At 42.8% G+C, this 26,225-nt stretch overlaps 1 protein-coding gene across 1 annotated transcript in view; it reads right to left on the bottom strand.

The window, feature by feature from the left end:
• Positions 1-26,225, bottom strand: part of LOC121327053 (dedicator of cytokinesis protein 7-like) — a 43,611-nt gene that overhangs the window by 1,783 nt on the left and 15,603 nt on the right. The window contains 28 exon segments of the mRNA XM_041270847.1: positions 8-114; positions 705-795; positions 797-837; positions 1,326-1,562; positions 1,802-1,891; positions 2,495-2,629; positions 5,228-5,362; positions 6,814-6,910; positions 9,378-9,474; positions 9,664-9,799; positions 9,914-10,082; positions 10,119-10,126; positions 10,560-10,714; positions 11,266-11,435; positions 11,778-11,917; positions 13,307-13,477; positions 13,908-14,021; positions 14,110-14,250; positions 14,709-14,791; positions 16,748-16,752; positions 17,146-17,386; positions 18,919-19,083; positions 19,617-19,848; positions 21,536-21,622; positions 21,762-21,863; positions 22,245-22,383; positions 23,367-23,437; positions 23,884-24,001. Coding sequence (XP_041126781.1) covers positions 8-114; positions 705-795; positions 797-837; positions 1,326-1,562; positions 1,802-1,891; positions 2,495-2,629; positions 5,228-5,362; positions 6,814-6,910; positions 9,378-9,474; positions 9,664-9,799; positions 9,914-10,082; positions 10,119-10,126; positions 10,560-10,714; positions 11,266-11,435; positions 11,778-11,917; positions 13,307-13,477; positions 13,908-14,021; positions 14,110-14,250; positions 14,709-14,791; positions 16,748-16,752; positions 17,146-17,386; positions 18,919-19,083; positions 19,617-19,848; positions 21,536-21,622; positions 21,762-21,863; positions 22,245-22,383; positions 23,367-23,437; positions 23,884-24,001 — 3,477 coding nt within the window.

Raw genomic sequence — 26,225 nt, 5'->3', positions numbered from 1 at the left:
ATCTAACTTTTTATTGAAATCCTTGAAGCACAATCGCAGTTTGTTGTGATGTCTGAACAGTTTGGGGTCGCTGGGTATTTCTGTCAGGAACACTTGGGCCACTTCCAAAGAACCCTTAAAACACAAGGAGAAGGATTTCAGACAAGTGACACCCACTGTAGCCAAGACAGAATTGCTACTGTTCTTCACAAAAGCATGACAGGAGAAGAGCAACTGCACAAAGAGCTGCGACCCGGTCCATACAGTGCAGCCCGAAATACGTGGTATTCCAGGGAATACACACACAGGGGTTCTGCTATGAAAAGCCTCAGGTTGCTGTAAATGTCAGCTGATTGCAACACCGCAGCAACATGCTTGGTGTCTTTAAGCACATGGCCTATTGCAGGGATGGAAACGAGTCTCCCGTTGCAGAGCAGTTTGATCCATTCCTGGTTTTACTACAAGTGCAATACGACACACCTGAGCTTGCTACCTCTACACTGGGGCTAATCAGGCTCCTAGTAAAACCTGGAATACACATCCCTGTGTTGTATCATTCATGGTGCGAGACACAGCCTAGGGAACCTCTGATATATAATGCATTTGTAATGGACTCTGAAATACTCCACAGCAGAAATGGTATGGGCCAAGCATACTGTTCCAAGTTTTTCCATACCTGATTCCAATGTGTTTAAATCACACAGAGCTTTCTAATAAACACTGACCTGGTTGACAGTGGTCCCCACAGAGCCCTGCAGTACCATCTGAAGCATCTTGGGATCGGCTGGTTCCTGGTGTGTGGCGAATGCAAGTTCCTGGGATATCCTCAAAGGCAACTTCAATGGGCGTGGAAATGACCTGGTGGGGGGGGGGGGGGGGGGGGGGGGGGGGGGGGGGGGGGGGGGGGGGCTAATTGCTCCGAACTTCAATGCATTACAAAGGGTTTGGTTACAAAGAATCAACAGCATGCAGGATGACCATTCATTAGTCTTCTGTTGTATGATATGCACAACACTAAAAATGTCACAGAGGGCTGAAAATACAGCAAGTGCATCTAAGACGCATCAGACTGCTGTAGTTAAACATATTTTTTACAAAGAACAGTTTTAACAAAGTGACAAGGACGCTACTGAAGAACAGACTTCACAGCGGCTTTCCACCCACCCTCGCTTTAGGGTTTCAGAGGCAGTATTGAGCAATGGTCAAGTTCCACTTCCAGGACAATTCAAACACCTTGCAGACTATCAGGCTGAATCAGCTTGATCAGGGGGGACCCACACCTCAGTGACAGTGCAATGGCAGGTGCTTCTCACTTTGTAAGTTTGTTTGGTTTTGTTTGGGGTTACCTCTTCTTTGTGCATGACGTTTATCCTGGTTTTGATGTAGGGGAACGCGTGGGACGTGGTCAGGAACGTCTTGCGCTTGAACTGCTCGTGAAGGTCACCGTGAGCCCGGCCGTCGAGTGTGAACGGGGTGCAGTACATGAAGCGACGCAGGTTGTAATTCTTATCATAATACGTGATCCTGTCCTTCACCTCGTAGCTATCAAAGTAAGGCTCCACGTACGTGATCTGGATGTATGCCTGAAAGGAAGGAAAAAAAGTCAAGCCAAGTGCAAGCAACGGTCCTGAGACAAGCATGTGAAGAGTCAGGACTGAGTGAAGTGGAGCTGCTGCTATTACATTGTGTAGCTGCTTGACACTTTCATTCTACATCTAATCCACGCCTCACACACTGGACAGCACTGCATGTTTAAAATGAGACAACGGACATGGAGGCAAACACTGAAAACAATCCGACACACAGAACAATCCCACACCACCTTGTTTTGATCCAGTTTGCATTTGTCGACCGGATTAGAATCTTTTATGACTTCCACCATGTCCTCTCCGAATCTCTCACCGTAAAATCCCTGGAAGGGTGAAGAAGCAAGCCCAGGGTAAATAAACACATCAAGAACGACACGAGCAACAAGAACCATTTCCGTACAGAGCGTGCATTCTGCTTACCTCTGATCGGTGCGAAATCATTCTGCTTACCTCTGATCGGTGCGAAATCATTCTGTTTACCTCTGATTGGTGTGAAATCATTCTGTTTACCTCTGATCTGTGTGAAATCATTCTGCTTACCTCTGATCGGTGCGAAATCATTCTGCTTACCTCTGATCGGTGCGAAATCATTCTGCTTACCTCTGATCGGTGCGAAATCATTCTGCTTACCTCTGATCGGTGCGAAATCATTCTGCTTACCTCTGATCGGTGTGAAATCATTCTGCTTACCTCTGATCGGTGTGAAATCATTCTGCTTACCTCTGATCGGTGTGAAATCATTCTGCTTACCTCTGAACGTGTGAAATCATTCTGCTTACCTCTGAACGTGTGAAATCATTCTGCTTACCTCTGATCGGTGTGAAATCATTCTGCTTACCTCTGAACGTGTGAAATCATTCTGCTTACCTCTGAACGTGTGAAATCATTCTGCTTACCTCTGATCGGTGTGAAATCATTCTGCTTACCTCTAATCGGTGGGAAATCTCTGCCAGCTTCGTGATTGACGGCTCTTTGTAAACAAACTCTTGCTCGTCCAAGTCTCCAAATTTGGATCCGTAAAATCCGACTCGGAAATAGGTACCGAACATTCTCTTACCATCCTTTAAAACAAAGAGATATATTTCATATAGATGCCCTGTTTCTATAGGGTTCACAGTTACAATTTATATATATATAGAAATGCAGTGTCATTTTTACCTATCCGCTGTAAAAAAAAAAAAAAAAAAAAACGTGCAAGAAAGAAAACACATAAAACTATATTTATCAATAGTTTACCAGCAACTGTGTATTAACTGTGTCGAGGTTAGGAACCTATGAGATACCTTCATTCACATATAACACAGTACAATCTCACTGGTTAATAGCTCCAGTGCACATTTGTAAATGTTTGCACTGCTAAATAAAGTACATATAATCACACTGACCCAGGGGATACTGTGGAACAGGAAATCTGAGATACATCTTATAGGTCACAGGGTTACCTCATAGCTTAGCATTAACTTAACTTGATAAAGCCACACGGCTCATAAACCAGCTCCTCGTCTTTTTGTGGGTTACATGAGTTCATAGAAAGTTTCTATTGATACTCTAAGCATCTGTCCAAATGAGAGATTTCAAAAGCAAGCAGTATTTCTGTAAGAGCCGTGTAAATGCCACTCAAATGTTTTCCACACAGACTCTTATGTTGCTGAGGATTACCTTGCTACAGGAGATTAAAGAGAATACCACTGTGTTTGTACGATTCTCTTTAGGTGTTAAACACTGCATTCAAACAGAAAGGCTTCAATTACATAGGCGGGTTAAAACACTGCAAGACTGTATATATATATATATAGAGAGAGAGAGCGAGAGAGAGAGAGAGAGAGAGAGAACACACGAGTACAAGACTTTATAGACGTACTGCTCTGAAGGTAGACGCGTGTGTTAAAAAATACACTAACAAAGCATCAAGACACTGGTAAAACTCTCGAGAATAAATCACGTGCACGGGTTCACCAAAAACCAGATAACTGGTTCTAAAAAAAAATGAACATTCCCTGGAAACCTACACATCTGCTGCCTGCCCAGAGACCTCAATCACAGCACTATGAGCACCAATAGGGTTCAGCATGAGGAAACTCCAGGAGCCCTGTGCACTCGCTCAGCCTGCCCAGAGACCTCAATCACAGCACTATGAGAACCAATAGGGTTCAGCACGAGGAAACTCCAGGAGCCCTGTGCACTCGCTCAGCCTGCCCAGAGACCTCAATCACAGCACTATGAGAACCAATAGGGTTCAGCACGAGGAAACTCCAGGAGCCCTGTGCACTCGCTCAGCCTGCCCAGAGACCTCAATCACTGCACTATGAGAACCAATAGGGTTCAGCACGAGGAAACTCCAGGAGCCCTGTGCACTCGCTCAGCCTGCCCAGAGACCTCAATCACAGCACTATGAGAACCAATAGGGTTCAGCACGAGGAAACTCCAGGAGCCCTGTGCACTCGCTCAGCCTGCTCAGAGACCTCAATCACAGCACTATGAGAACCAATAGGGTTCAGCATGAAGAAACTCCAGGAGCCCTGTGCACTCGCTCAGCCTGCTCAGAGACCTCAATCACAGCACTATGAGAACCAATAGGGTTCAGCATGAGGAAACTCCAGGAGCCCTGTGCACTCGCTCAGCCTGCCCGGAGACCTCAATCACAGCACTATGAGAACCAATAGGGCTCAGGCTGAGGAAACTCCAGGAGCCCTGTGCACTCGCTCAGCCTGCTCAGAGACCTCAATCACAGCACTATGAGAACCAATAGGGTTCAGGCTGAGGAAACTCCAGGAGCCCTGTGCACTCGCTCAGCCTGCCCGGAGACCTCAATCACAGCACTATGAGAACCAATAGGGTTCAGGCTGAGGAAACTCCAGGAGCCCTGTGCACTCGCTCAGCCTGCCCAGAGACCTCAATCACAGCACTATGAGAACCAATCTCGAAGTTCTGTCTCATCAGCAGGTACAGGGAGGCGCTGGCATGGGCTCGGATTGTGCTGACGCTGCTGCTGCAGTTCCTCAGGAGTCTGAGGCACAGATCCGCACACTGCTCTGTCTCCTCTTCAAACAGCAGCTCTGGAAGCTGCAAGAGTGAAGGACATAACGTGCATCGCCTGCTTTCGTAGTCCCCAACATTAACATCAATAAATATATATATATATATATATATATATATATATATATATATATATATATATATGTATATATATATATATATATATATATATATATATATATATTATAATATATATATATATATATATATATATATATATATATTATATATATATATATATATATATATATATATATATATATATATATATATATATATATATATATATATATATATATATATATATATATATATATATATATATATATATATATATATATATATATATATATATATATATATATATATATAGACACACACACACTGTATAAAGGTAGGTAGATAGATAAAGATATTTTTCATTAGTTATTCTTATACAGTTGTGGGAGAGAAAACAAATCAATAACTGATTTTCAAGCGATCATTTTAAATGTGATGCAATACTTTATATACGCTCTATATATTAAAGTGACATACACTTTTTTTTTATTTTTTGTTTACAAAAACGTGCATAATCTACTTTACTGAACACTTGAAAGCGTCGTTGCTGTCGGGTGCCCCACCTTGGAAACCAGGGCCCTCTGCGTAGCAAAGCAGTGCTGCAGGTAGACTGCACTCTGATTACAGGCCATGCTGTGCAGCAGCACCTTCAGCACCCCCCCAAGAACTCTCTCCTTGGATTCGGCCAGGGACACAGTCTGTCAGAGAGAAAACAACCAGAGAGCACTGAGACCAGACTGCACTGTGCTGGCACTGCTCCGATCCACTGCTTTCACTGCCAATGATTCAATGAACCAGAGAGCACTGAGACCAGACTGCACTGTGCTGGCACTGCTCCGATCCACTGCTTTCACTGCCAATGATTCAATGAACCAGAGAGCACTGAGACCAGACTGCACTGTGCTGGCACTGCTCCGATCCACTGCTTTCACTGCCAATGATTCAATGAACCAGAGAGCACTGAGACCAGACTGCACTGTGCTGGCACTGCTCCGATCCACTGCTTTCACTGCCAATGATTCAATGAACCAGAGAGCACTGAGACCAGACTGCACTGTGCTGGCACTGCTCCGATCCACTGCTTTCACTGCCAATGATTCAATGAACCAGAGAGCACTGAGACCAGACTGCACTGTGCTGGCACTGCTCCGATCCACTGCTTTCACTGCCAATGATTCAATGAACCAGAGAGCACTGAGACCAGACTGCACTGTGCTGGCACTGCTCCGATCCACTGCTTTCACTGCCAATGATTCAATGAACCAGAGAGCACTGAGACCAGACTGCACTGTGCTGGCACTGCTCCGATCCACTGCTTTCACTGCCAATGATTCAATGAACCAGACTGCACTGTGCTGGCACTGCTCCGATCCACTGCTTTCACTGCCAATGATTCAATGACCAGACTGCACTGTGCTGGCACTGCTCCGATCCACTGCTTTCACTGCCAATGATTCAATGAACCAGACTGCACTGTGCTGGCACTGCTCCGATCCACTGCTTTCACTGCCAATGATTCAATGAACCAGAGAGCACTGAGACCAGACTGCACTGTGCTGGCACTGCTCCGATCCACTGCTTTCACTGCCAATGATTCAATGAACCAGACTGCACTGTGCTGGCACTGCTCCGATCCACTGCTTTCACTGCCATTGATTCAATGAACCAGACTGCACTGTGCTGGCACTGCTCCGATCCACTGCTTTCACTGCCATTGATTCAATGTTGCCATCACACAAGAATTTAGAAATCAAAACTTTATAGATAACGTCTCTGAATGACAGACACAGTTCCCTTCTGTTAAACAACCACATTATGATTTTAACCCTTTCAGTCCTGGCAGGACCTCAAGATCCCACCTTATCTTAGCGCCTGTGGAGGAAAGAAACGTCGAGAAGTGACGAGGTTTCTGTATTGTAGTGACAAAAAGCAAGCAAAAAAAATATTATATATCAGCTCTACTGTTATACAAGTGAGGACAAGCCTTCTCCTTTCTGAAATTTAACTTAATTTTACCTTCTTCAGCTCGACAAAAACAATGCAGGACTGAAAAGGTTAAGTTAGCAGAAGTTATAGGAGAGGTTTGAGCTCCTGTTCATTTACTGCAATGGGAACGAGTCCCTTTCCTAACACAGGAGTTCACATATACCTGCACAATTATCTCCAGAGTATCCAAAATGATTAGATTGGCTTCTGTAGCAAGATTCCCATCGATAAGTGCTTCATGGTCCAACTCTGCTCTGGATCTGTAATGAAAAAAAATATTACATATATTATACATCAGCTGGCTCTTTGAGCTAATTAATTTATATATATATATATATATATATATATATATATATATATATATATATATATATATATATATAAACATTTTATATAGTTTGTGGTTAGTTAAAAAGCTTTATCATAATTTAAGTGCTTAGTTTAAAAAATTAAACATACATTAGAAATGGAGATAAGACTCCCACTGCATTGCGGCTTGATCCACTCCATACTTTACTATAGGGATAAATAATTACACACACCAGAGACTAATCTATATACTGGATCTGGAATAGATCAAACAACTATGCAATGGATTTCCATCCCTGGTCGTATTATATTTCAACACTTGCATTTCAAGAACTCATCTGCACATTTTGTACTGTATGTTTATTTAAACAAGCAGAGATTAGGTTCCAGACTTTAGTGAAAAAGCAAAAAAAAGCAGCAATATTCAAAGCCACATGCACAGCGAAGCAGAGAATCAATAAAAACAAGCCTTTCACCCAATTCAACTGGACAGTAGTAATAACAGAAACGCGTGCCTCGCAGAGGGGCAAAACAAACAGCTTTGTTGTACAGACTTGTACTCTGCTACCATCACCCAGCTGCACTACAGGCAGAAAACACAACAGGAATGAGCAGAGCTCCAAATGAAATACATCAAATAGAAAATCTTTATCTGGGTTAATAACGGTCATACTTAAAAAATAATACAAATAAAATAAAGCATGAAAATGTTTTGAAAAGTCTTTTTAAAAGGCTTCTTCACGTCATGTGTTCTCACTTTAAAATCACACGTCCAAAAGGAATAAGGAAACTCACAGGTCAGCATTGCATTTACTGAAATCAGCAGATTACACACGTGCACACACCGCTGAAATGAGAACCCAGGCACCAGTACCGGGGTTGCAATTTGGGGGAAAGCAGAAAAGTAAAAGCCAGCGACACACACACACACACGCACACACACACGCGCACACGATACAATACCTGACTGCTTTCTGGCTCATACAGCACATGTGAAAACACAATTACAGGAATGGGTTAAGAAAACAGGAGGAGAGGAGGAAAGGCACCCTGCCAAGAAGACACTGCAGGAATGAAACACAGTTTTATAACATGTAACAGTAAAAAAAAAAAAAAAAATACTGTATGTTTGTGTTAAACATGAAAAACAACCATTGATGAAATAATAAATGAATTATGGAAGAGATCACTGCTAAAACGAATGCATCAGACAATGCTGCTATGTTTACTGTTCTTCGGTGTTTGACCTGCACCCTTCTCCACAGCTTTGACCCCCCTGCACGTGTTAAAGCCCATACAGCTTAGAGGACAAAGAGGACAAAGTCAGACAACAGCATTCTTACTGAAGGTTAATCACCTGGTAGATTGTCAAAAGTCACTATTGACAGTGCTTAGGTTAGGCTAGTCCAACTTAATATATTAACAATTAGGTATTGCTGACAATGACATCATTATCATGCCTAAAACACGCGGTACAGTGTCACTACCAGGGTTACACACACAAGGGTCCTTATCCTTGACATGCAGTACAGTGTCACTACCAGGGTTACACACACAAGGGTCCTTATCCTTGACATGCAGTACAGTGTCACTACCAGGGTTACACACACAAGGGTGCACACACAAGGGTCCTTATCCTTGACATGCAGTACAGTGTCACTACCAGGGTTACACACACAAGGGACCTTATCCTTGACATGCAGTACAGTGTCACTACCAGGGTTACACACACAAGGGACCTTATCCTTGACATGCAGTACAGTGTCACTACCAGGGTTACACACACAAGGGACCTTATCCTTGACATGCAGTACAGTGTCACTACCAGGGTTACACACACAAGGGACCTTATCCTTGACATGCAGTACAGTGTCACTACCAGGGTTACACACACAAGGGACCTTATCCTTGACATGCAGTACAGTGTCACTACCAGGGTTACACACACAAGGGACCTTATCCTTGACATGCAGTACAGTGTCACTACCAGGGTTACACACACAAGGGACCTTATCCTTGACATGCAGTACAGTGTCACTACCAGGGTTACACACACAAGGGTCCTTATCCTGGACATGCTTGTCAAGCTCATGTCACACCAAGCAGATTGTTTTACAGTTTTCGAAATGGAATTGTTTAACCCCAAACATCCTGGAACACAAGCAATATATGGGAATACTGAGATGTGTGTGTTTGTATACATAATAAATAATACAGAATGTGACTGTGTCTGATAGGGCTTATAAGACTAAGTATAGGTTTTGTACAATGAACTGGAGACTGGAGGAAACGACTTGAAAAGCATCTTATACAGCAAGATGTTACTTGTTACTAGTGAGTTGCAAAAAAAATAAATACATTTAAAAAAAAAATGTAATTTTGTATGTCAAACTTTTAAAAAAAAAAATGGAGGCGTACTTGTCCATCCGTTCACTGGTCTGACACCAGTGTGTCATATCCTTTCTCCATCGGAGGTTCTCCTGGCTTCCAAAGGCACTGCCAGAGGGACTTCTCTCTGCAGAATACAAGTAAAGATTAACCCCAGACCAGCATACTGGGGCTGGACAACAATTAAGCTAGGGTTAGGGTTAGAGTCAGGGTAAGGATTAGGGTCGGGGTTAGGGTTGGGGTTGAGGTAAGGATTAGGGTTAAGGATTAGGGTTAGGGTTAGGATTAGGGTCAGCTATTTTGTAGACTCTGGTACCTAGCTGTCCTCTGCTTCGACGGACCATTTCCTGCCTTGCCCCGATACTTCCCAGGATGGCTTCTTCCAGCTTTGCCTTCATATCTTTCGACTTCTTAAACGTCAAACTGTTCATTCTTTCAAATGATTTTTTACCCTGTGAGATAAAAATCTTTTTTTTTTTAAATCTCAGCCTTTGAACAAAATCTGCAAGGCTTTTTTAATATGCACCTTTAAAAAACTAAAAACACCTGCCTCCAGTTGTGTGTACCTTGTATTCGAAGCAGGAGACACAGAGGTGCATCAGATCCAGCAAACGGTTCAGCTGCATGACGGACAGGTCTGTGAACCACCTCTGCAGAACAAGTTCATCTGCGTTCTTCAGCACCCACAGCAGACAGATCAGGAGACTGTGGCTCGACCGAAAGCTGTCTCCCAGCCTGAAACAGGGAAACGAAACACTGCGTTCGACTCACACTGTATACTGCAGAGAAGAATAGCATGTTTAATAAAAAGCCACACATTCGACTGATTTTACTACAAAGTCATTCACTGAATGAACTTCAACAGTTTCACAGAATTGCATAGCAGTAACATCTGAACAGCAGATGTGGTGTTATTTTGTAATGATTATTCTAGTCCTATATATTTCAAAACACACTTTCCCTTGTCAAAGGCATGTTAAACATACTGAAATGTTGGCAAGTTGACTTTTTATATATATATATATATATATATATATTTTTTTTTTAAATAAACGGCAGCAAATTCATAATAAAAATGATAACCAAATTGTCATTTAAAAAAAGAAGATAGCGATACAAAAAAGATCTTGTTGTTGGCGTCTCTACAAGCGAGTGCACATCATCTGGGAGTGCCGTTTAATACTATGGCTGCAGCCTGCAGTGTTTCTGTACCGAGGGGTTCAGAAGGAAGCTGCTGGGCCGGCTGAGCTGTGGAACAGCCGTCCCTGCTATTGCCATGGCGACGGTCTGGCTGATCATGCTGCCCCCTTCGTTGTCATGCTCATCCACAGCTGCACTGCCTGGCTTTCCACGCTGGCTCTGAGACTCTGGTGGAACAGCAAGCACAGTTTAAAAAGGACACTTCACACCAGCAACACTTTCCTGGTATTGCACGTCTGACCTGTTTAATATCCTAGTACGCGTGTTCTCTCTCATTCCTCATTGCTGGCTTAGATTATTATTTCCTGTGTTGCCAACTATTCTAGCAAAAATGTCCCGAGTTGTTCTAAATGACCACTAGAGCAGTGAATCTGGAAAGTCTAGCCCCCTCTGTAACCGTGGCAACTGGGTTAGCATATGAAGCACCTTCCAGTTTCAGAGGGAACAGAAATTCAAGGTACACAACACTACTGGAGCTGGTTAGTAAGGTGGGAAGCATTCTTGTGCACTTACGTTCATGCATTCTTCCTTGCCAGTGCGCTCTGAATAGTGTAGTTTTTCTCAAACCAAACAAACTACAATTTTATCGGTTTTAAAAAAAGAACCTGAACTTGGAAATTGGCAGGTATTTCTCTTTTTCGAAAGGCCGATCTCTCAGGTAGCACTTACTGTAAGAAACACACAGAGCCCCAAGAACTAATGGAACACCTGGGTTTACCTGTGAAGTCATACAGCTGGGGCACCGTTTCCATGACGATGCCTATGAGTGGCAGGTAGAGCATCGCCACGCGGGCCTTCACGTCAGGGTCTGTGTAGAGGGGATCCGAGTCGTGACTGGAGAGCAGGTTGTGAACCACGCTTATCACTTTCTTATGCAGTCCAGAAAAACTGACAATATAAAACAAGTAACATTATAATAAATATCCACGAGCTGCATTGTGACACTGCCAGGAATTTGATCTAAAGGCACTGCAGCATCTAACAATGGGTGAGAAGCAGGTGCAAGCATCTAGGACACCTGGGATAAAAATCACACAGGGATGGAAGTAAGACTCCCATTGCATAGCAGTTTGATCCATTCCTGGTTTTACTAAGAGTTTAATAAGACCTGCCTGAGCTTGTTACCTAGACACAGTGTGATTAATCAAGCACATATTAAAACCTGGAATGGGTGACATTGCTATGCAATAGGAGTCTTATTTCCAAGGTGAAATGAACCAAAATACGAACCCGTCCGCTTCTGGGTCCAGAATGAGCACTAGCTCGGTTAGTACCAGCCCTGCCAGGTAGTGCTGCTGACGGAACGGAACCGACAGCTCAAACATGTTGGCAATCTTCTGATCTTGCACGCTTGTAGAAAACCCAGAACTCTGCAAGAAAAATGCTTCCATAAATAAATCAACAAAACACGGCTTAACAATTCAATTATACAAAGCATCCATCTGGAAATAAAAACACAATATTGAGATAGCTGCTATTATTGATAAGACTCAGTCATCACACAGCAAGGAATGACTGGACACTGTTAGGGTTCCCACTGGAAATGTCTCATTAATATAACCCTACAGTACAGGGTTCCCATTGGAAATGTCTTATTAATATAACCCTACAGTACAGGGTTCCCATTGGAAATGTCTCATTAATATAACCCTACAGTACAGGGTTCCCATTGGGAATGTCTCATTAATATAACCCTACAGTACAGGGTTCCCATTGGGAATGTTTCATTAATATAACCCTACAGTACAGGGTTCCCATTGGAAATGTCTCATTAATATAACCCTACAGTACAGGGTTCCCATTGGAAATGTCTCATTAATATAACCCTACAGTACAGGGTTCCCATTGGAAATGTCTCATTAATATAACCCTACAGTACAGGGTTCCCATTGGGAATGTCTCATTAATATAACCCTACAGTACAGGGTTCCCATTGGAAATGTCTCATTAATATAACCCTACAGTACAGGGTTCCCATTGGAAATGTTTCATTTATATAACCCTACAGTACAGGGTTCCCATTGGAAATGTCTCATTAATATAACCCTACAGTACAGGGTTCCCATTGGAAATGTCTCATTAATATAACCCTACAGTACAGGGTTCCCATTGGAAATGTTTCATTAATATAACCCTACAGTACAGGGTTCCCATTGGACATGTCTCATTAATATAACCCTACAGTACAGGGTTCCCATTGGAAATGTATCATTAATATAACCCTACAGTACAGGGTTCCCATTGGAAATGTCTCATTAATATAACCCTACAGTACAGGGTTCCCATTGGAAATGTCTCATTAATATAACCCTACAGTACAGGGTTCCCATTGGAAATGTCTCATTAATATAACCCTACAGTACAGGGTTCCCATTGGACATGTCTCATTAATATAACCCTACAGTACAGGGTTCCCATTGGAAATGTATCATTAATATAACCCTACAGTACAGGGTTCCCATTGGAAATGTCTCATTAATATAACCCTACAGTACAGGGTTCCCATTGGGAATGTCTCATTAATATAACCCTACAGTACAGGGTTCCCATTGGAAATGTCTCATTAATATAACCCTACAGTACAGGGTTCCCATTGGGAATGTCTCATTAATATAACCCTACAGTACAGGGCGTGGCACCTCAAGGAACAAAGTCAGCACAGGTGCTGGACAGCATGACCCGTCACATGACTGTTTACTTTAGATCACACCACAGTGGGGTCCTTCTAACTGAAGCGTGGAAGGTGGCAAGCAGCGCACCTGCGACGTTGCTGAAGACACAGACGGGGAGGGCGAGGCTGGAGGGGTCAGTAAACTGCAGGGCAGGTTCAGTGTTACGTAGTGTTCATGACTGCAGACGATACGAAGGAAATCCAGCCTTAGGGAGACCAGCACTGTAGGACTCTGCAGAGCATACAGCTTCGTGGAAACCTTAAAAAAACAAAAGCGAAAGCAGTGCCAGTGCTGCACAGATTACTCCGAACGAACTGAACTACTCTAGTCAAGAAGTACAGCCCATAAACCAACGCTCCCAACGTCTTTACATTGATATGAAGAATCTAATAATGAATTGTGCATCACATCGTAATACAGGTACGCTAATGAAAGCCCTACACAGGTACTTGTAGTCCGCCAAATTGTTCTTGTATGTCGGAACAAAATTTTCCATCATTTGTGATCACTGGATTTTGTTACATTTACAAAGTCGCCCATATGGACAATAACATGTATTGATCCATATCATACTGTGACCTGCATCTCTCTATACTTCTTGCACTGTGGCCCGTGTGTACCCTAAATGATAAAGATTGAACTGAAAATGCTTTGAAGTACATTGCCGAAGTTTGTCATGCAAGATTACCTGCTTCCAGTAGGTCTTTACAAGACTAAAGACAAAGCCTCTGTCCATCACAGACAGCAAGTCATTAAGAAAGAACGCAAGGCTGGTATTGAGTCTCTCAACAAGCTCCAGGTCCTGTGAACAGCAGAAGAAAATCAAATGAATGAATGAGAATGAATTACAAAGCTGACCAGCAGCACATGATCGAATGAGCATGTGTTACCTTTTGAAACCTGGAGACGATGTCGCCCGCGATGGTGCTCACCAAGGCTGTTATGTCATCCATAAAGCGCTCTGGAAAGCGGTTTCTCCTCGGGGAATCCAGTCTGTCCGTAAAGTACAAATGATGTATAATACTTTTCACCTGCAAAAGATCAGAAAGTGAGCATTTAAAAAACTGGCTTTTATTAAGAACATCGCTGTAGAAAAAGTGGGTTCAATCAGCACTACTTCAGTTTTCACAAAATCATCTCAAAGCCATTGCACCTCACCAGGGATGGAAATATTGAGACTCCTATCACAGAGCAAATGGGACCCAGGACCATGCCAGCTCATAACTGGTTCTGTGATATGACGGACTGCCTTTTAAAGGGGACCGCTGTATAAACTGCCTTACCCTGGTTTGTCATGCTTTATAATGCTTACCTATGCTTTACCATGCTTTCACTGTGCTTTACTATACTTTGCTATGCTTTCACTATGGTAAACTCTTATAAGGGACGGACAAAGGCTGTGAAATTTCAACACAGATCCTGTACCACAACACTGCTAACTGTTAACTTACCAGGGTTCACTTGCATTTATTCTCAGTTTTTTTCTTACCATCAGTTCAAAGAAAAACCAGCCCTGCTGGAGAGCCCCTTCCCGCACGCTGCCACTGCTCACAACCCACTGCTCACAACCCACTGCTCACAACCCACTGCAGTGCCAGCTCCTCGTGGAACAGCTAGAGAGAGAGACAGAGAGAGGAGAGAGGAGAGAGAGACAGGCAGATAGAGGAGAGAGAGACAGACAGAGACAGAGAGAGAGAGCGCAAGTCAGCCACCAAGAGCACAGCACATGTAACCACTGCAGATCAGCAGGAACAGCAATCAAATGCCAGGCGCAAATATTCAGGGATAGAAACTTCCACTAGTCCTGTAGCCAGTCCTGGGTTCAGAAGTCCCCTTGTTGAGGTGTATTATTGAAATCAACAGGAGCCAGGAGTCTAAACAGTCAGCCTCCCTGCTAAATCTGCTCTGAATGAACTGATCACACCTGAATGAGCCTCACCTGCGAGTCTGCAGGTTGACTGTCAGGAGCTGTTCATGCAGCTAGAATGGGAGGGACAACATGTTTAACAGGGGCTGCTCAAACTCCTGGATACTGAATCATTTCAATGTTAATAATAATAGACTTCATTGAGTGGTAGTTCTGAAACCCAGGACTGGGTGCAGCAGGGCGACTGTGTTTCTAACCCTGAATATAACCATGTGTGAAACGTGGTGTGTGTTTGTATAATTTACAAGAAGACTTTCTTTAAAAGGTCATTTAATGGGGTAGCAGGTTTATTTTGCATCTGAAAGATTTAAATTTAAAAAGATATTAAAAAAAGATTTAAAAAGAATCAACCAAAAGGCATGGCATTCAAACACAGGAATGAGTCAAATCATTCAAACAGATTTTTTCACTTTTTTCAAGCCCTCCAGGCAGGAAAACATGAATCTATACATTTAGAAAACTGTGGTAAATAAATAAAAAGCATGTGTCTGTGTGTGTGTGTGTATGGATGTGTGTGTGCATGCACACTGCACTGCTAGCTGGCTGGTTCAAGCACATCATCTTCAAACATGGAGGGCTTCCTTTATGAACTTCAATTCACTGTGTGTGTGTGTGTGTGTGTGTGTGTGTGTTTGTACATTTTACATATATATATATTTTATTAAGTTCAGCTCAAAGAGCCAACTTCCCAATGTTTTGGTATGTTTAACATGCCTTTGTCAAGTGATTCTTTGTAATTTAAAATCTACAGCTCCAAGTAGAACATGAATCTATATACATGCGCACATGTGCCAGTGTCCTTTCACAATAAGCAAATAAATAAATAAATACATGTAAATTATGCATACTTTCCACCGTCTGAAAGGGTTAATGACATCACTGCACTGGGTCTTTCTGTGCCCTGTTCAGTGACATCACTGCACTGGGTCTTTCTGTGCCCTGTTCAGTGACATCACTGCACTGGGTCTTTCTGTGCCCTGTTCAGTGACATCACTGCATGCCTGTTTCCTTGCCCCGCCACGTTCTACCTTTCTAGTCGGTAATCGCCCTGTTAAAGTCTGCAAGAAGCTTGCAGTCTCATTGTGCGTTGACATGCGATTGCAACGCCGATCCATGCCCTATGGAGTGGAGATGAATGAATGGTGAGAAGACAGCACGTGAAACAAACAAGAACCAGAGAAGCATGTATACAAAACTCTTTGTGTTATACAGCAAACAATAGAATGGAAACTGTGACCTCGATGCATCTCGTATTCCAAGTACACAGTAAACCAATGGATCAAATGCATCAGCTCATTAGAGAAGGATGCAAGAGCATCACCTCATACTGTGCTGCAGAAAACACTCAAATATGCCAACTTTACACAGCTTCTAAGAGACAAGAGCTTGTTTTCCTTTGAATCAATCATTCACAGACAAGCAGCTGTCACTGGCATCAATCATTCATGAAGCCCCCTCCTCTCCACAGCAGCTGATGAAATGTTTTATACTGCATCACATGCTGGCAGTGAGTGAAACTGGAATGGAAATAAAGCACCTGCTCACTGGAAAAGACTTTGATTTTTTTATGATATAAATTATATCTTATTTCATTTCATTACAGTGCCTTGAAAAAGAAAGTACACAATATAAATCACAACGCAGCACAAATCGAAAAGCTATCTACCAAGTATCACATTCTGCACAAAGATAGGACACAAAGGAGACACATCGACATACCACTTAAAAATAATAATAATACGTCTCACGGTTTGGTGGCTAATCTAACAAATGGCCCTCATTTCCACAGCACACAGTGTAACCAACCAGCTCATATGTGGGCTATTAAATGAGGAGACAAAACCGACACACCACACTACAGTACGTCATCACACCTAAAAGACTGCAGTTAAAAGAACATAGCAGGTAAAAGGTATTCCTGCGTAGTCAGACACAGTTACAGTGTTACTGCAATCCACTCTCCGTCACGTTCCCTGAACAAAAGATTCATGCAGCTTGCCACATGCAAAAAAAAAACAGACAGACAATGATGTTAGTAAGAAAAGCATGCATGCATTTTACTGAATTAAAATAAAAAGAAAGAGAATGGGAAAATGTGCAAGGCTCCGCTGGCAAGGAGGGGGGTGGACATGTGCAAAGAACACTACCTGCATGGAATCGGGGCTGGAACTGGGGCTGGTTCCCCAGGGAACAGCCTTCGACGCGCCAGTGTTTACCCAGGAATTGGATTGCTCTAAACCCTGAGCGGGTAGGGAATGCAGGTGGGAGAGGAGAGGAACAAGAGGAAGGTTAATATCTTGCAGAAAAGATCAGCGTTTTAATTCAGGTTATCATGGCACTGACGGGATCTACCTTAAGAGCAGCGATTAAAAAAAGCACGGCACTTAAAATTGTTAATTGTTGTTATTTTGTTAAAACCATTACACAGATTAAAACAAAAATAAAAGAATTAGTATTTAAAGTAAAAAAAAAAAAAAGTGCCTTCTCAGTATTCTTAAGCTGTGTAAGTTTTGATCATTGAAAGTATTAAGCCCAATTTGCACAGAACTAAAAATCACGATTGAAACAGGTGGCCTCGGGCCAGGAGTGTGAAACCGAGTCCTGTGCTAATCATGCTTTAAAATATCTTTCTGTTGAAGGCAACATTAGGTCACAGAGTTTAGGAAATCATGTGACAAACGCAAGTTTTTACTGGTTCAGACCAAACCTTTCAAAACTGCACAGCAAAGATCAAACAGCGTGCTGTGCATGTGTCATCTCTTCACAGCACACACTGAAGCCCCTTCAAATCAAACCCAGCACCTGCCTTTCCAAAGGTTAAGGAGTTGAACTGCATTGCACACGGGTCATTCCGAGACGAACCCCAAACACAGCACCAGCTCCGATTTAAAAAGGAAACAGTCGAAAATAAACAAGACTATTTATTAAAATAATAATAATATGCCCCTGACTCAAAAGCCTACAATTGGAGAACAAACTTACTTTGCTTCCGATGATGGCTCTTACTGCAGTTCAACACAACTGACTGAGGAATAGACACAACTAAAAACGAAACTGTGAAGTACAATGCAGTGCAGTGCAGTACAGTACAGCAGAGCACAGTGCAGTACAGTACAGTACAGCGCAGTATAGTGCAGTACAGTCACTGTATTCCCTAGGTCAGCAGAGTGGGTGTAAAATGCAAATTGATTTGTTAAGGCAGCAACAGTATTTAAAGACTTTCACAAAAAAAAAAAGACAAGCCTCGATGGCCTTTTCTCATTTTTTATGTTCTAATTAGTAACATGAAATACTCCCCCCCTCTTTGAAACCAGACAGCCCCATTGCTAAATACAGCTGTCTATCATGTGTACATTGTGTCCACAATCAGTGGGATTTGCCATTAACAGGACTGCATTTCGATGAGTAAACTGCCGTTTAATGACTCCTGTACCATTTCAGGTCAACGACCAAACTAAGGGCGTGCATTCAGAAAGTCCATGAACGTTACATGCTGGTGTCAAGTGAGTCCCACAGCAGTATTCCTGGGTCAGGTTGTCAATGCACTGCGGGATGAGAATCACACTGTGCATTAAATACCTTCACGAGACTCCAAATGCTGCTGTAGTTAATGAGCCAGTCAAAACAAATGAGAGAGTTATATATTCCACCGGCTGAGATAACGGTAAAGGTGTGAACGATACACAAAATGAAACATCCTGTTCTAGCACCCACAGCTGCTTCAGTTTGACGTTCACTTTGAAAGACAAACAGCAGCAAAAGCAGGTCCTACCTGGCGATGCAGAAATGGAGTCTGTGTTCGGCAGGCAAAAAACATAATAAATGTAGGAAGACAAGAGGCTGTTCCTCCCATGCTGATCCTGGCTGCTGTCCACGTATTTATGCAGTCTGTTCACAACCGAAGCCATGACTTCAAAGGCAGCCTGACCCAGATTAACTGCAATTAAAGGAATATTTCTTTTATAAGCTGGTTACACAGGAGGAATGTAGGCATTTAGGAGTGACTGATAAAATGAGGAATTACGCTTTTCAAATTTAAATCAACCTTCACATCCAGCACCAAGTGGAAGCATTTGGATTTAGATCCACTGGTTATTTATGTATGTATTCATGCATTTATTAATCATTACTAGCCAATCTTGCTCTCCCTCTGTTACAGTCCTTCTTTACATATAAATCAACACAGACGTATAAACTGTGGTATAAAACCAAGCTATTACTGTACACTTAACTGATAGCTGATAATATCTGATGCAGTCACCAGGTCCACCTATACAGGGATAGAAACAAGACCCCCCCACTGCATAGCAATTTGATCCTTTCCTGATTTTACTACGAATTTTAAATCAGGACACGTCTGAGCTTGTCACCTATATACCAGGGCTGATCCTGGAATGGGTGAAACCGCTATGCAACAAGAGTCTTATTTCCATCCCTGCAACGTGCCTCACACTAGGTGTGTTTGTTTACCTATTTGCCCTGCAATCACAGGGGGCCTGACAACCAGCAGAATCAGCTTATCCAGCAGTGGGTGCAGGAATCGGACAACTGGCTCCAGCTGGGAAGAGTTCAAAGCAGCAATGCTGGTCTTCAGTTCAGCTTCCAGGTTGTTTTCCATTATTCTAACGTCTCCGATTCGAACCGGGAACGAGTGTTCATCCAGGGCATGGACCAGAGCAAAGAACTTGTCCAGGTATTGATCCTAGCATGAAAGAAAGGGACAGGTTAAAAGGAGGCTTTGGGCATGGGCGAGAGCTCATGCAAATGTACCATAAATCAGTTAGGACAGGGTGACCAATCAATCAGTGCTGAAGCACCACACAGCGCTCAGGGAATCGGTTAGGACAGGTCCAGTCAATCACGGTGCTGGAGCGCCACACAGCGCTCTGGGAATCGGTTAGGACAGGGTGTCCAGTCAATCACGGTGCTGCAGGGGTGTTACAATCCAGGTTTAACAGGTAAAATAAGACAATGAAAGACTTCAGGGTCTGGATGGAGGTTTAACTGGTTCATTAAACAGTTGAGAACAGGGTTGGAAAAAGGACCAGGAGTGGAAGGGCCAGTTTTGACCACCCCTGGGTTAGGCGAAGTGCATCTTAAGAACATAAGAACATAAGAAAGTTTACAAACGAGAGGAGGCCATTCGGCCCATCTTGCTCGTTTGGTTGTTAGTAGCTTATTGATCCCAAAATCTCATCAAGCAGCTTCTTGAAGGATCCCAGGGTGTCAGCTTCAACAACATTACTGGGGAGTTGATTCCAGACCCTCACAATTCTCTGTGTAAAAAAGTGTCTCCTATTTTCTGTTCTGAATGCCCCTTTTTCTAAACTCCATTTGTGACCCCTGGTCCTTGTTTCTTTTTTCAGGCTGAAAAAGTCCCTTGGGTCGACACTGTCAATACCTTTTAGAATTTTGAATGCTTGAATTAGGTCGCCACGTAGTCTTCTTTGTTCAAGACTGAACAGATTCAATTCAAATCTTCCACACTGCAGTATATGGGGCAGCAAACCGAATGAACAATGCAAGCCCTCTCACTAATACTGTGCTGCTTGCCCAGCCAGCATGTAGTATTTCAGAAGGAGTCAATGTGACAATTGTGACCTTTTCTCACATCAAACAGCAGCGGTATGAACTATGACTAACTCCAATAAGAAATGAGGTTTTTAAATAAACTCTTTCAACAGCTTTGTTGTTTCTGTTCTTCAAAGTGTTTTGCCAATTGCTGTACAAGATGTACCCGCGGAGGGCCAATGGGGTTTTTGTTTTTAACAGCAAGGTTTCTATTAATGGTGCATTACTCAAATCAAACAGAATGTGAAGTAGGCACAGCACATGCTGCTATAACAAAACAATCACAAACAGAAGTAGGCACAGCACATGCTGCTATAACAAAACAATCACAAACAGAAGTAGGCACAGCACATGCTGCTATAATAAAACAATCACAAACAAAAGTAGGCACAGCACATGCTGCTATAACAAAACAATCACAAACAGAAGTAGGCACAGCACATGCTGCTATAACAAAACAATCACAAACAGAAGTAGGCACAGCACATGCTGCTATAAGAAAACAATCACAAACAGAAGTAGTCAGCTAGCAGGCTTAAAGCTTTTTTTAAACCCTGTTTATTATTACTTTTTACAGAATATAGTAAAAGAAGAACACTACATGTGGTACCGTGTACACTTTGCACACCTTCAAACACACACACACACACCAGCACACACCCACGCCCTCATGCATGTACCCGCACACACACACAAACACACACCACCACATCCACATGCACGTACACACTCAAACACACACACCAGCGCATGCTCACGCTCTCACACACCCACACGCCCTCACGCACCCGCAAGCACATTAGCTGTTCTGTTAGTACCTGGGTGTGAATGCTTGAAACTGAGACAACTTCCACATTAAAAACACCTTTGTGGTTATCAACCCATTTCATTCCAGGAAGCGGCACCTGTAAGAAAATAAATAAAATCAACCAAACATATTTAACGTTTCAAAAGGCACACACACACACAGAAAAAACTGCACGCAATTCATACACTTAAAAAACAAACAAACACAGACAGACACATTTGAAAACAGAAACTTACATCTGGGGAGAGAACTGAGTAGGACTGTGGCGGCTTCTCCAACGACACTGGAAGACAGAACCGTCCCGTTCTTATGCGCCCATTCTGAAGCATTGGGATCCACTGAAGAAAGAAAAAACATTACACACACACACACATATAAAGTGTTGCACTTATGAAAATAAAAAGCAGAACAAGCTTTGCGCTTGCTGCAATGCTCAATCATGCTGCTCTGTGCTCTTTGTGTTAGATTGGTTCTCATCGTGTTTCCAGAGGAGTGCTCTGTTTGTGCTGCTCTGTGCTCTTTGTGTTAGATTGGTTCTCACTGTGTTTCCAGAGGAGTGCTCTGTTTGTGCTGCTCTTTGTGTTAGATTGGTTCTCACTGTGTTTCCAGAGGAGTGCTCTGTTTGTGCTGCTCTGTGCTCTTTGTGTTAGATTGGTTCTCATTGTGTTTTCAGAGGAGTGCTCTGTTTGTGCTGCTCTTTGTGTTAGATTGGTTCTCACCGTGTATCCCACTGCAGTTTCCAGAGGAGTGCTCTGTTTCTGCTGGCAGCTCACATGGTAGAACGTGAAAAGCACGTGGTGATGGTCCGTCAAGGTGGTGGGGAGTTTGATCTTTATTTCATCGTAGAAATCAGGCGATCTAAAGAGACAATAGAGACTCTTATTTTAAACATAGGCAAACAGCAGACCCACGCAGACAGGCATTCTGCAATAAAGGCATTTCAATCTGCTTGAACCCTTCTCACAAGCTTCTACTGAACTGAGACATTTTAAAACAGGTTCTTGACATTGGAAAAAGTAATGTCTGTTTTTTAGACAAACACATATTTCAGCTGACCTTAAACTTAAGAGCATCTGACAAAACCAAAGTCCCATTTTAATCAATTGATTAGTCTTTGATAATCTAGATCAATGTTGACTTTTATAACCCTACTTTACTCTGGTTTGACATGACAGAGTTTTAACCCTGCAGAACGCTGATTCCAGCCCACCCCACACATCCCACAGCAGTGCGTGAAGGAGTCACCCATCCATCTTAAACCTTGGAGATTCACCCAGAGAACGTAGACACAAAACACTCTGGACAAATATACAGTAGTCATTGCTGATGGCCCTACACACAAGTGATAGGGCTATGGCAGGCATTTATTCATACCCTGCAGTGTACAGCATGTCTTTCATGCAACTTATCTTGAATGTACCTTCTGCAAAGCTGTTTAAAAAACAGACGTCCTATTACCGGGTGTGTCACTTTAAACAGGGCAAGCTTGGCTCTGCTTTAGGTCTCCTGGCCAGCACAGACAATATTACAAATACCAAACAGACAGGCACCTGTTCAATTTCAAGGCTGCACAAAACAGATGTTTAAATTTGGCCGTCTAGACATTTCAAGGACCGCAGACTGAATTAAAGCAACTCCCACAGTACAGGAAGTACAGAAGCCGCGCTATACATATATTCAGGTACCCCATAATGACATCATAAGCAATAAATATTTGTAAACGGTAGATTAAAACATTCAAAGCAGAGTGGCAAAGCCGTCATGAATTGCTGTGCTTCGTTAATAATCGAAATGTGAGCCCTGAAATGGGAAGAGCTTTAAAGCAGAAACATTAGCATTACCTGCTGTGATACACCACTGTAGTACAGCCCTCTCTGCAAAACTCAGAACAGCTGGATTTGCCAAAGATTACCTGGTAGAAAAGTAAGCCAGACATTTTATATAGGGCTGACTCACTTTTACAGTATGATCACGGCTTGCATGCTTTCCCGTAGACCCTTGACAAAGAGCTCACAGTATCAGCAATGCTGCATGCAGGCAGGTCCGGTTTCAGTTTGTTCAGTTTCTTTGCTGTCAGCATGCATGCTGTCTTCCATACTGGTCTCATATCAAGACATTTTGATGAACATTGCTTCAGCTTTCTATGTGCAACACTTCCACAAACTGCACTTTGTCAAGTCTCAATTTGCAGGTTGCCCTGTATTATTTTCACAAGGTTTCAGGACATCAAGCCCTATTGTGACACCTGACATGGACTCACTCGTTATAACACAATCACTGGTTAAGAACTACATCGTCACTGCCAGCTAATTAGTCTGTTAATCACTGCCCTGCACATATTAAAAATATTCTGCTTACCGGCATGGCACTGCTAGGATCTTCACCACACATAAACTGCACTTTCACTGTGATGTTTCTTGCAGAACCTTGCCGATTTGCAAAATTAAGACTTTGGGGATACACAAACAGCAGGTTCCTGAAAGAAAAAAAGAAATGCACAAACATCTGAAATATTAACCTTTACATAAGTGATGATGTAATTACTTAGCATTATAAACCTCCCCTCAACAATCCAACATTACTTAGCATTATAAACCTCTCCTCAACAATCCAACATTACTTAGCATTATAAACCTCTCTTCAATAATCTGACATTACTTTGCATTATATACCTCTCCTCAATAATCCGACATTACTTAGCATTATAAACCTCCCCTCAACAATCCAACATTACTTAGCATTATAAACCTCTCCTCAACAATCCAACATTACTTAGCATTATAAACCTCTCCTCAATAATCCGACATTACTTAGCATTATATACCTCTCCTCAATAATCCGACATTACTTAGCATTATAAACCTCTCCTCAATAATCCGACGACCACGTTCACATTGTTGCTTGTCGTTATCACTTTGCTTCAGGGTCGAGCTGATCAACATACTTCTAGAAGCCCCATCTGGGTTTTATTAGAGCCTTTTACAGTACTGGGGAATCCACCTTCCATCAGATTGCATCAATCTCAGGATTATGCTATAAAATGCTCCATCCAGCTGCAGCTTACCCTGTGTGGAATAGGTTGATCAAACAGACCCACTAACCAGCTATGAGAGCTGTGATAGGTGCAAGCAGGTGGGTGCGAGTCTGGCGAGGAGGTGTAAATCACTGTTCTACTGGACCGAGACAGGACTACTGCCCTACGCTGTAACAGTCTGCAGAATGCAGAGGTATGGAGATACATTCACACGCCAGGGAACCCCCAAAAAACCTGCTAATTCATGTGTTGAGCTGAACGAACCCCACCGCATCAATAACCTGGGGAAGTGAACTAAGAAAAGCAAAGTTAAAAAGCTTGTCCAGCACCCTTTCATTCAATATACCCCTTTAGATCAAATCATGCATATTTCTCTAAACATACTTCTTTCACCAACTACTCAAAAAAACCATAAGCATAGTCAAAGCAACAAGGAATGCAAACAGCTTCCAAAGTTGAGTGCACTGTAACCCACTGATAACTGCAACGATGGACTCAAAACAACCCTTAACCTTCAGCAAACTGCACACTTTGAAGTATTAAAAAAAACTGCAACCCTAGCTCTTTAATCTGTGTGGGGTTTACAAAGGAGGAACAAGGGGTTACTACAGTTCATTTGGAGAGCTGGAGGGATGCATTCAGATGAAAGATGTGGTCACTGTGACTGTTTCTGAAACATCAAGAGTCATTCCTGCCAGTTTTACAGCTTGGAATACCCTATTAATACACTTGGCCTGGATGTTATTTGTTTAAAACAACCAGGTTCAGTAAATGATGTGCACCTGCTCTATCTGACAGAGACTGCTCCATCTGCCACTGTATGCACAGACAGCTTCACATTCAAAGGCATGAAGACAATGACATTGCACAGGCCTGTTGCATAAGCAGTTCACAGGATTGGCAGATTAACCACTAGTGCTGCATGAAGGGTATCTTCTAATCAAGTTCTCATTGGTATTGACTTGGCTAATGCACCATTCCAAGTGAAGAAACAGCTGCCTGGGTTTGTGTGGATCGCTGTTCTCCACAGAGGAAGCACAGCCATGAACAGGCCGTCCAGGACCTCCTGTCCGATTCAACAGATCACCCAGGCAACGGCTAAGCCACCTTCCAGGTGTGAGCAGAGCTGCTCCCTCACAGTGCTCATGGGATAGATACCCCCGAGAAAGAATACTCAAATCATCTACACGAGGGACAGCCACACAGGGGTAGAGATTAGAGTGCTGTAACAGCAGTAACACCTTGAACTCACCTCTGACAGGTATAACAACATCACTTGATTTGGCCGATTTCAACGGATCAGGCCACCCCCCCAGTTGTAAATAAACAGTGCTGCAGCGACAGGAAAGTGTTTGCTGTGTCTACAGCGGGACTCAGACTTCGGTAAAGCCACCAATGATTGATCACAGAATAACAGTTTGCACGCTACTGGCATGCGACATGACCGCGTACAAAACACATGTCACAGTAGCTGCACTTCTTGTGGAGCTGCAGGGGCTTCTACTTTGCATTTCAACAGAGCTCCCAGTTACTTCATTGAACCAATTATTGTTTTACTTAGTTCAGATTAACATGTTCCAGATGTTTAGCCATTGCTGAACTAGACACCTGGAAAACCTGCAGGATTAGAGCTCTCCAGGACCAGGGTTGGAGACCCCTGCTCTAC

This window comes from Polyodon spathula, chromosome 14 (genome assembly GCF_017654505.1).
Source record: "Polyodon spathula isolate WHYD16114869_AA chromosome 14, ASM1765450v1, whole genome shotgun sequence".
NCBI lineage: Eukaryota > Metazoa > Chordata > Actinopteri > Acipenseriformes > Polyodontidae > Polyodon > Polyodon spathula.
Note: the sequence above shows the minus strand (reverse complement) of the source record. Positions and strands in the feature narration are given on the sequence as shown.